Source organism: Gallinula chloropus (assembly GCF_964237585.1).
Source record: "Gallinula chloropus genome assembly, contig: HAP1_SCAFFOLD_177, whole genome shotgun sequence".
Taxonomy (NCBI): domain Eukaryota; kingdom Metazoa; phylum Chordata; class Aves; order Gruiformes; family Rallidae; genus Gallinula; species Gallinula chloropus.
In genome coordinates, this window is record NW_028168411.1 from 159,574 (window position 1) to 171,649 (window position 12,076).

General features: G+C 41.8%; 1 protein-coding gene across 1 annotated transcript; it reads left to right on the forward strand.

Annotated features, from left to right (window-relative positions):
- Nucleotides 1–1,586: 1,586 nt before the first annotated feature.
- LOC311204493 (protein PRRC1-like) lies at nt 1,587–12,046 on the forward strand (the record flags this gene model as incomplete). The annotated part of the gene is made up of 8 exons (XM_084280910.1): nt 1,587–1,692; nt 4,563–4,940; nt 5,879–6,036; nt 8,230–8,332; nt 9,261–9,292; nt 10,723–10,826; nt 11,176–11,278; nt 11,984–12,046. The coding sequence occupies 8 exons, from the start codon at nt 1,587–1,589 to the stop codon at nt 12,044–12,046; spliced, it is 1,047 nt and encodes a 348-aa protein (XP_084137036.1).
- Between the last annotated feature and the right edge of the window lie 30 nt (nt 12,047–12,076).

The following is a 12,076-nucleotide window of genomic DNA, read 5'->3' on the forward strand; positions in this document are numbered from 1 at the left end:
CAAAATCTTACTGCAAATTCTTCTGCTTAGTGAACTTTAGGGGAGGGCTGTGTAGCTCCTTTCTGAGGGATGCTGAGATGTGCTCATTCGTCAAGGTCAGTCTGTTCCCCACCAGGCAGTTACTGACCCTTTCATCCTGTCTGCAGAGAAGCTTTCAAGTTAATTGAAAAGGTACTCAGAACCCACAGTCCCTGGGTCATCAGAGGTTTTAGGAGGTGTGCTGCACAGGAACCATACTTGCTTTCCGAGTCTGGGCTCAAATGCCTTATCTTGAGTTACTTTATTTCCTCTTACAACACATACTGGTTGTAAGAGGAAATACACTTTCTCCTTTGTGATTTCAATGCTTTCATTTGCTTTTGATGCTCCTTAGCCTGTCCAGACTAACACTGGCATCCTACTTTTTGTATTTTTCAGTTTGGTCATAACAGTAATTTTCCCTCTACATTAAACATAGCTGTATACACATTTTAAACAGCAGTGAGGGTTTTTTCTTTTTTTTAGAGGAACCCCCCCTGTATTTTTGTAAGTGGAGTTCTTTATAAATACCTGTGAGTACTTTTACTCAACACATTACCTAAGGCTTTTCCTCTGATACTTGTTAAATGTAGTAAGCTGTCAGTCCTCAGTAGCTACTGAGGTAATGGATATGATGGAAAATATTTTCCTGCCAATTTTTCAGACATAAATTCCTTTCTGTAGGGTTTTTATGTTATTAAAATGTCCTTATGGAATTGCTACCTCAGGGAGTGGTACAAACAATCTCGGTCTGGTTTACCAGACTTGGGAGGAAGCAGGGGGTTTTAGGTGACTTCCTCTGCACTGAAGACCAAAAATCTCCAGGTGTTAATCTTAGTCTTTCATCCTCTCCTTTTCATCTCCTGAGGCCTTTCTCTTAATTTAGGGGGTTTTAAATAAGCACATAGCTTTACTTTTCCACAAGTAGTGCACTGTGCAGGTGTAGTCAAAGATGCTGAAAGATACTTTCAATGTAATGTGGCCTTCAAAAGAAAAGCCAAAGTTTTCAATTACTGTCACTTCTGATACTCACCAGAGCAGTACGAGACCTGGATTTTACAGGAATTGTGTGCAGTGGAGAACTTGTTCAGTGTAAATGAATGTCATTGTACTTCTAGGTAGGTTGGAAGTAAATTTCCCTGGTTTCTTGTGGCGTGTCTGGAGGTTTCTTTAGCTTCTCCTTTAAGCAGACAGGGTCATAGAGTTCAGGTCACGGAGTCTGGAGCCCTAGGCCCTTGCAAGCTCTGCCACTATGCCTGGTGTTGGAGAAAGTGCTTGCAGTCAGTTTGATGGTGGGTCAGGAGCATCTGGGGCAGTGCTTAAGCTGGAGAGGGCTCCAACTTCAGGGGTAGTTGTGGTTCTTTACGGGCAGAAGGGGGAGACTTCGTTCTCTGTCTTGCTTCTTGCCACCTTTTGCATCCTGTCATGCATCAGCTCTGAAAAGAACAGGTCCTTCTTGGAGTTACTACAGCTCAGTATTGCAGCAAACACTATCCCTATTTCTCAAGATAAGCTTTTTCTTTATTTTCCTTTCTTTTTGTCTTACAGCTTTCTGTAGCTGAAGGAAAATGGTGGAAGAGAGTGGAATAGAGACAACTCCACCCGGTACGCCCCCACCAAACACAGCAGGGGAGACTACAGCTGCTACCACTGCTGCTACAAGTAGGTCATTAGGTACAGAAACTTCCTCAGAAACTCAGTGATATTTATTCATGTCTTTTTAAAGCACAGCAGTTCATCCAGAGGTGTTGGGATCAACCTAGAGAGCTCTTCTCCAGGCTGATGGGAAGAATTTGTTTCTTTCTCATGGCAGTATGGCATACATCTGACAGAGAGTAGTGTAAATGTTTTTATTATTCTTGAAACTTTTTGATGAAGTCATGTGGATGCACTTAGGGTTTTTAAGGACGTGGGGACAGGGAATACTGGCCAGTACAGTGCACAGTGAGATGAGCAGCACAGAAGGGAGTTCAAACAAGTCTACAGTCTTGTGGGGGATAGTGAGAAACGTGGACGATCACTTGGATTTTACTGTTGTGGGTGGTAATCAGAGCACTGAATCTGATTTTTCCAGAGTCTGAACCCCATGTGCTTGACTACCGAATGCTCAGTTTTCTGACACATCTGGTAACATTACCTTGAGTCACACTAGTGCCGTGGACTCCCGAGTGGAGCGCTCTTAGCCCCAGGAGGATGTGCTGGGCGATCCATTGGGTGCAGGAAGAAAATACCAGAGCATTCCTTTATAATAGTTTTATCTAAAAAAAGAAGAAAAATCAAGCTTTACTCATATTGAAGATACTTCTTGGCATATATTTCAGAAACCACCAGAGACGTGGTAAAAATGTCTGTAATATTAAATGCAAACAATATGTTGACAAATGGATTTGTCAGGAAATTCTGTTGGAAGGAGACATAGAAAACATTGCTGATGATTATAAGAAACAAGCATGAGAACAGATCACAGTATGGAAGGTTTGCTGTACAGATGTTCCTAACGTGTTTCTGCTTATGGTTTTTGCTAAATTCTGTTTCAGTAATGAAATACAGAAAGAACAACTTTATTGTCAAATGCTGAAGGAGGGCTGTGCTGGAGAAGCTGCATCCTCAACAGTGAATGATTTCTTTAATAAAAGCCATGTTTTTATTAAGACTGCCTCAGAGTAACCATTGATGGAGTGATTGCTTTGACTAGGCTAAAAATGGATTCTCGAATAAGGTTACCGATCTATTTCCACCCATGACATTTATTGACCGCCTCATTCATAGGCAAGTTACTGCAGCAGTGAAAGTGGAGCTGGTGCACAAAGGGCTACAGGATGCCAGCAGTGTGGTTAATTTTATAGAAGTTCTCTTTAAATAGTAGGGGTTGTTTTTAGCTGCACCTTGTAATGGTAGAGGAAGTGACCGTGAAACTTTTGTGCATCGCACAGAGGTTTGCTGGTTGTCTTGTGGCAAGGGATTTAAATATGGCTTCAGCTTTCTTCTTGTACCAAAACAGACTTGCAGACTCGCTGACATTTTCTGTGATGACAAGTGGCCATCAGCAGTGTGCTACCCAGTAGTTATTTAAAAAAACCCCAAAACACACTTACAGTTTGTCCCTTCAAGATAAAGGTGGTGTTTTAAGGAGGAGTGATCTACTTCTTTGTAAGAAAGTCATGCGTTTGAGAAGGTGTTTTGAAAAGTGGAATTTCCTGAGCTATGTAAAAATCTTCCAGATGAATTAGCTTTGGTGGATTTTGAGCCCATTTGTTAAGAATACCAAGGTGCAACACCACCTGATGATTTTTCCAGAAGAATTGAATGACATCAAGGAAGATGAACATTTGCTAGCTGAATTTCAAGATAAGCCTTCATATACTTGATGGCTGGGAGACGAAAACAAATAGCATGGTTTTGTAAGCACATCCAGCAACACCTTTTCATTTGGGTCTGTGTGTCTTTGTAAGGCATCTTTTCCAGGTGTGACAACCATTAAAGCCATGATTGGAATATAGAACCAGACCTTCAAATTGCTGATGATAACCCAAGATTGTAAAAATGATGAGGCTTCTGTAGTGACATTGCTCACACTACAATATTATTAATGGTATTCTATATTGTGCTAACCGTTAATAACATAACATATTGTTTTATGAATATACTATTAAAATACTAATTTTCAGTGGGAGCAGAAGAGTTTCTTGATCTTTATCTCATCCTTTTAATATTTCTGTTCTGTATGTTTTAAAATCTATGGAATATACTAGGACAGTGGCCCATGTAAGTATTTTGTAGCTATGTTGGGGGTGTGCATGTTCCATTTTTTATTGACTGGTGTGCGTGATAAAGTTTGGAAACGACCTCCTTACGGTAACTTGGCACGTCACTTGACTGTCATCAATGTTTAGGCTGAGTGCAGTTTCACATCTGAGCTGATCCAACAGCTTAGTGCTGTAAAAACCAGTGTTTTCTGTTTCTCTGGCTTAATTTTCTGTCTAAATTTGGTTTAGAGAACAAAATTGGCTTATCCAAGGATCAGCTGGGGGCCAGACTGAAACACAGAAAGCAGAGGGTTTAGGAGCCTGGGTAGCTGGGTGCCAGGGAAGAGAGGGCTGCCTGGTGCTCAGCCCATCTCATAGACCTGTACCTCTGCAGTAAGTCCCAGCCTCACAGGTCCCCTGAGTGCATTTCTTAATCTAAAGAGGGACACTTCCTGCATCTTTGTTATTCCTGTGGATGAAGCAGGAAGAAGCGTGCTAGCTGGAAATTTCTGAGGCCCACTTCATCTGCTACAAAATGGGTAGTCAAATGTTGACTCGTCTTTTTAGCTGTGATAAATAGGGTCAGAGAAGAAAAGAGATTCCAGGCTACTATCTCCAGAAATTGAGGGCAATTGGTGGTGGTTGCAAACTCAAGCAGAACTAAACTTTTTTCCTTTGAAAGGAGAAAAGCAGACTTGGTCAAAACTTACTTGTAAACTAGCTGAACAATTACATACCTGAATCTCTGAGATGAAGGCTCGGTGTTTCTAAAATTCCATTTGTCTTTTTTTCCCCTAGCTTTGTCCAGTCCCCTTGCTACACCAAGCCTGTCATCTTCTCCTGAGTGCTCAGCACCTCTGGCAGCTGGAGCATCTCCACTTCCTCCTCCTATGATGACTTCATCTTCTTTTCCACTTGTGCCATCTGCAACAGTTTCTACTATGGCGCCACCTCTAACTCCAGCCCGACCTCCAGTTGCCCCTTCGTCTTCTGTGTCGCAGTTCTCTACAGCTCCTTCATTAAGCTCTACTGCTGGCTCTGGTCTTCCTGCACCTCCTGCTGGTCCCCCGATTTCAGGATTTTCCATGTCTTCAACGTATGATATCACCAGAGGCCACGCTGGTCGAGCACCACAGAGCCCACTGATGCCATCATTCTCTGCACCTCCCGTCACAGGTAACCTTTTGTATATAGACCTTTGTGCTTGTGAGACAGGATGAGGGGTCTCCTGGGTGGCTACTTCAGCAGTCTGCTAGAGTCCCACAAGTTCAGCTTCTTTAGTATTCTTGTGACACTTAATTACTGAGTAGCTGCGCTCGGAGGAATGGAGAATGGCCTTTGAAGTACGATCACGGTGTAGGACAAGAGTCCTCTTCCACAGAGTTCTGCTAGCACTCAGGCTCACAGAAAAGTGTTTGAGAGCAGTATTTTAAAATGTGCCCAGGAAAGCCCAGCTGACCATTTATTTCTGTGTTGCTGCTGTTCAGCTCAGAGGCAATTTCAGCCATTGTATTTCCACGGAATGGTAAGGTATCTCAGGCTGTAATCTCCTAATGGGCAAGTTTTTGTTCTGAGAAGCTCGCTATCTGTAAGAAGTCGTCCGTCACATGAGAGTAGCTTCTCTTTTCTTGCTTCTGGCTACTAAATTGCATCAGGACAGTGAAAAATACTTGCCTGCCATGCAAGCGAGTGCTGTAGTTGCTGAACTGAGGTGATTTTCTACTAGCCTAATGGAAACTTAGCTCTTCAGCAGCAGTTGGGCCAGGCTTTAACCATTGTTTGTGACATGTCTTTTAAGCAGTCTGTCCAGAAAGACCTATGGAAATTTGAAGACAATAAAAAGCACCACTCTTAAGCTAACATGTCTTTGTTTAATTTTACACATAAGGTGCAGGTAGGCTCGGTTCTATGAGCAGATATTGTTGAACTCATTCACAGTAGTTGCCTCTGCTAAACTCTAACAAGCAGGATTGTTCTGGGGCCTTCAAGAAATGAAAGGAATCAGCCCAGTATTATTCTATTCTTCCTGTTCATTTTCCTGTAAAACAATTGCATGTTGCTACGGCATAAGAAATGAAACGCAGTACTTGTGTCTTGTTTTTCCCTCTTCCTAGGTGTCTTCGCAGATCCTATTACTCAGCAAGCAACTTTCTCTTCCCCTTTGGCTCCTGGAACTGGTTCTGCAATCACTTTTCCTGAGGAGCTTGAAGACCCCAGAGTAGCTACTGCCCAAGGTGGAACACCTGCTGGAGGGCTGTGGGGGTTTATAAAGCTCTGTGGTTTTGTATGTTACCTTTCAGGAGGAACTACCATTTTTTGTTGTCTCTAACAAGATACAACTTTTAAGGGCATGTTGCTCTAGGTCCTGTCTTTCCTCTGTGCTCAGTTGCAGGTGGCTGTTTTTAATAGGCGCGTTTGCTGAAACTGTGCTTCTTTCCTTTCCAGAAGAGGAATGACTACATAAATGCAGGCGTCTAGGTGCTCGTGACAGGGAGATCCTTCTACCTTAGAGGTTTTGTCACATGCCCTTAAATCATGGGAAATGTCAGAACCTCTTTGATTCTTTGTACATCCTGGTTTTTTTTATCATTTCCTAATGAACTGAATTGGTTTTTTAGGGGATGCAAGTCCTGCCTGTTCTAAACCAAACAAGTCTCCTCAGGGAGAGGGAAATAAGTGTTTCTTCCACTGAGGAGGGGTTTCTTAAGAGGTGTCTGTGGTATTTTGTAGGATTTTTCTATTCCGCTAGAGGGCACGGAGTGTATAATGCAGAACAGATAATCCTTGTGGTGCGATCTAATTGTAGAGAGGAAATAAGCAGCAACAACTGACAGCATCTCATGAGCCTGTAACCTTTTTGGAGCTGTGACATGCTACATCTGAGTAGTGTCGTGAAGGCTGTGGCAGAAAGATGCAGGGACTGTGTGTGAGCTCTGAGCTGCCTTCAGGAGCAACACTACTATCTGTACTGTGCAATAGTAAATCGGAAGGAAGAATCAAGATTGACGTCCCAGTGGGACTGGAGACTTTTGGAGGGGCTTTCAAGGCCTTTTGAAGAAGAAAATCTGGAAGAATGAGTTGTGTGTGACGTGGCAGAGGGAGCCCTCCCTTACTCCAGTCATCTTGACAGTGCTACAGTCTTAAAGAGCAAGATTAATCGTCCATCAGTATGGTGAGAGCAGAGTTGTCGTGCTGCTTTTTTCTAGGGCACGTGTCTTATAATCATAAAAAGACAGCTTCTTTGGTCTTCAAGTAGAAATGTCTTCCAGTCACCATATTCCTCTTGCTTTTTTGCGATAGAAGGTAATGTTCCAGAAGAGAAGGTTTTCCTTGTGACATGATTTTGTAGCCCGTTTGAAAGGGCAGTAGTGAATTAGTTGAGAAGCCAATCTCATCCACGTTATTGTTGCCTGTATACCAGTAGGTTCCAGCAAGTGACCTATGTCTGTTTCTGGAGAATGTGTATGATTGACTTCAACCCAAATGTAGATTCTTTGATTGGAGTATTAAATGTTGTACGTGCTCTGTGTTTTCCATGACCTCTGAGAATTTCCTAGGTGGAAGAATGAGGAATCATTAGTTGTACTGAAGCTGTCAAGTGTTGGATGTGTGGAAGCACATGTCAGAGTCAGGTTTTTAAACATCAGACAGAATCTGTGAGGCTTAACTGTCATTTTTTGCAGAAATGCAAGCTGGATTCTCTGTTGAAGTGCATACACGGCAGTGCTGCAGTTATCTCTGTTTCTGCTCTTGAAATCGATTGAACTACTTTTTGCTCTGCTGTTCTTCAGAAATCCAACACCATTCTTTCAGATGTCCCTCAAGGTAGATAATAGGCCAGTAAGACCTTGTCAGTGTTTGTGCTTACATTTAATGAACTTTTAGGTCTGTCAGCAGCTCCACCTGGAATTTGGCTGGAGAAGATAGAGCGTTTTTTCAGCGTTGTTTAGAATCTACTTATAAATTGAGGAATTTCAGCTCAATTTCAGCTGTAAAAATATTTGTTAGTAATGGGCCATTCAAAAATAGGTCCTCTTGTCTGTAAGGTCATAAAAAAGAGGCTCTTCAGTTGGAGTTGTCACAGTTTGAGTCTAGCTACCGAGTCTGATGATAGCTGTAATTAGTATTTGTTAAATGTTCAAGACTTCCCGTCCCAGAATAGGAGGAAATCAAGTGTGTTGCCCACCATCACTGGCAGGCCTGTTTCTGCATTGGTGCGTGAGAGGATGGCGGTGATGATATTTGGCCTTTGCTGTATCCGAAAAGTCACGCACTCCTGGTCACGTCTTGCAGCATTTGTGCTGGCAAGTGAGATGCACCAGGCATTACAAAGTGTAAATGTGGTAAGAAGACCACGAAGCAGCTTAATACTTGGGTTTTGTTTGGTTGGGTTTTAACTGTGCTATTGTGAGTTTCTTGGGGAAAAACGAGAAAATGATATGGAAGTCTGTTTGCTTATGTTTAGGGTGTAGCTGAGAATCCCATGGTGAAGTCTGTTCTTGATAAACCCAAACATTCAGTGGAGACCATGATTACACCGCTGGACCCTGGCATGGTTCCATATATCAGTAAGTATTTGTGACAAACCATTAAGTAATGCATAGAATGTTAGATTAATGTAACAGCACTTGAAGTTTATCTGGAGAGTGTGTTAATTCTGTCACAGTTACGTGGTGATTTCTCAGGTGCGTTGTCCAGTGAGACTCTCACTCTGCAGGCTGATTTTTTTATGTGCGTCTTAAGGTTCATTTACTTGTGTATTCTGCTGTAGTTTAGGTAGTAGCATAGTAATACCCTTCAGTTCAGGTTGTGAGAGATGAGCAAGTTACAGAGAACAAAACGGTGACAAGTCCTTGTCTGTAATCTGGAAGTCACATACTTTTTTCCCTCCCTGTTTCTCTGTTTGAGGGAGTGATATGGAATTGAGTTTAAAATATGCTGTATGTGTTCTGTTGGATCTGGTGATTAAATCCCGGTGTGTAAGGTATCGCATTGAGGGTCGACAAGCCGAAAGTTAAGCGTGCTCACAACGGTGTTTACATCGCTTTTGAGGCTTTCTTCTGACTTTCAGCTGTTCTGCTTTTCTAGCCCAACAGTATTTATACTATTTTAGGAAGCTCAGCAAACTTGAAGCAGTTCCTGAAACACTTGGGAAGAACATTGAAAAGGCTAAAACAGTCTAATAAAGTCTCAACTACCAGAAGGGAGGTTGTGGGGAGGTGGGCAATGGTCTCTTCAGCCAGGAGAGAGAAGATAGGAGAAGGGGAAATGGCACAAAGCTGCGCCAGCAGAGGTTTAGATTGGATATTAGAAAGAAATGTTTACTGAAAGGGTTGATGATCTACAAAGGTCTCTTCCAGTCGTATGATTCTGTGATTTTGTGAAGTATTGCTGAGCATTGAGCCTGGAATGAAAAGCATAGTATCTCAGTTAGAGCTTTAAAATGAATAGGAAGGAGCAGCATTGTGGTAGTCACAATTTTGTGTTTTACTAAAGTACAACCTGTGGGCTACGCTGCAGGTTTAAAAGTAAGTAGTAAAGTACCTCCAGCACAGAGAAGGGCAATGGAAACGTAGGATGAGAGAGTGGTTTGGTTTGGAAGTGACCTTACAAATTGTCCTCAGCAGAGGGGGCTGAAACTCTCTGCACTAGACCACACTGCTCAAAGCCACATCGAGCCTGACCTTAAGCACTTCCAGGGATGGGGCATTGACCCAGAAAAATCTGATTTTCCCTAAGGGGAATGTCAGTCTGTGGCATTGGGAGACTTCTCCTTTTCTTGTTTTTGGTGTAACTTGCCGCCTGTTCCGTTAGATCATTCTGAAGCTGCTTGTTGGAATAGCCTTTGGGGTTCTTGTGCAAACGCGGTCACAGCAGTGAAGAACATTTATGTCCATTTTCTTCTAAAGCAGTTGATTGCCATCACATCTGGCATGCATTGTGATATGACTGTAGTTTGAAAGTGTATCAGGCATTTGTTCTTAGTCTGTCACTAGCACAGTACTTTGGGATGAAAACTAAACATGAGAAATTGAATAGGAAAAATGTAATCAGAAGTTAAGAGAGCCTTTGAGACTGGGTTGTCTCCCAACTAATTCTGTAGGTGAAAGACAGGTTGATCAACACTTGCCAAGGATCTTCCTGAACAGCTCCATTCTTAGATTTAGTATGTAGGAATTCATTGTGCAGCTTTTCAAACAGCTGTGCTGGCCCAGAAGAAGAGTTAGCAAGGGTTGTTTCACCACCTTTTAAAAATACACAGTTGTTCCTTGTATCTAGGTGGAACCGTCTCCTTGGCCAATACCTAAACCCAGTGACACCAACTATTTTGTATTCTGTTTCTTCAATGTAAGCAAACCATTTCCTCCATAAAAAGGGGGTATTTTCTCCTAACTGCTGTGGCAGCATTCACAGCAGAGTGAAGCTTATCCTCATAGCAATGTATTAGCTGAAACAATTTTATATGGAGGTAAAGGAGAAAAATAGACATGTTGCTTTACCTGATTAGCTACTGCAGCGTAGTGGTAATAGTGTTTGTATGGCAACTCAGAGTGAGAACAGGGTTGGAGTAAATGATTCCTTAGCTGGATAGGTACCAGAACAGAGAGGGTCTCTTCACTGGACAGAGTTGGTCCAAAGCTCTGAAAGGATCAAAGCACAACAGATCTTAAGATGCAAAAATGTTGATGTGAGTAACAGGATATATTCTGATACTTTAGTGAGTTTTATCATAGCTTGTGTTACTGTTTGAGATTCCTGTTTGGGAAAGGCTATGGTGCTTTTTCATGACTTTTGTTTCTTGTTTTTCTACTGTTGATAAAAAGAGTAATTTTTTAAAATCGCTGTTTTCTGTTTAACTTGAAAATTCTGCTCCACAGGGGTTTTTTGCACTCATCTCTGAGTGTTGTATGATGTGATTGAAAGAGAATGTTGTCTAACAGATCATGTTCCCATGTAGGGAGCCCAAGAAAGAATAGACAGCTTGCGCCGGACTGGAGTAATCCATGAAAAACAGCCTGCTGTATCGGTAGAAAACTTCATTGAGGAATTGCTTCCTGACAAGTGAGAACTTGAAATATATCCCTGAGGTGGGGAGAGGGTTGTTTCTCATTGACTCAAAGGGTCTTGCTTCCAGTGCTTTAAAGAATAAAATGTCATTTATATGTAGACACATATAAAATACATGAAACAACAGGAACCATAGAATTCTTTAGATGGGAACACAGGCACTACAGTTTTTCATATATACATGAACTGATACATGCAAATTTGATTTGAAAAATGCTGGGATGCCTTGATGTAAGTCATTGTTACATTTTTAACTACAGTTGTATTAGAGGTTGTAAAACGGTCATCATTCAAGAACTAACATGTTGCTTTTCAACAGACTCTAACTTGGCTGTCATTGCAGGTGGTTTGACATTGGATGTCTGATTATCGAGGATCCAATTCATGGAATTCATCTGGAAGCTTTTACCCAAGCAACACCAGTGCCTTTGCAATATGTTCAGCAGGTGAGTTTTCTGTTTTCTTATTAAAGTTGGATTAAGACTTCAGATTTAAGATTTAATTTATGATGTCAGCCCTTACTGGTAGTAGCTACACTTGAATTTCTTAGTTTATAAAATGAGGATCAAAATATTTTTGAGTCATGCATTGCCTAAAAATCTTCAGGCCTTTGTAGAAAAGCAGTTCTTCCTTGGGAGTCTTCATTCTGCAGTACATGGCACTTGAGCCGCTGATTTTAATTCTTGTTAAAGAAGAAGAAATATTCCAAGAAGAAGTTAACCAAGGAAAAAATAACCTCAAAGTACTCCCTCAGAAAAGGAAGTACAGCTTTAATTATTGAATTGTTGTCATCAATCTGATTCCATGACTCACAAATGTTTAGATAGATAAGAATCCTCACTCTTCCTTAGGTGCAGAAGGAGGTCTTGTAGCTCAAGTAATGCACTAAGCAAGTGCACCTAGGAGGTGCAGTAAGCACTCTTACCCGTCCAAAGGCTCATTTTCCTTTCTTTAGCTTACTTCCCAGATGTGTTTGAGTGTAATCTAATGCCAACAAAATGGCATCACCAGTGAGGTGTCTGTGTGAGCACATTAGCAATTGAGCAAAGTATCTGGCACGTCATTTAGGAACAAGTGTCTATTTTGAGATCTTGCCACTCAGTCTTTAATAAAGCTCATAGAGCCTTCATATTTATGTTGTTAACCACCAGCAAACAGACAGGTTCTCATCAGAGACTGCTGAGCGTGATTGCCAGAGGACTGCCAGGCCCTGAGCATCTACAGGGGCACAGGAATCTGCTGGC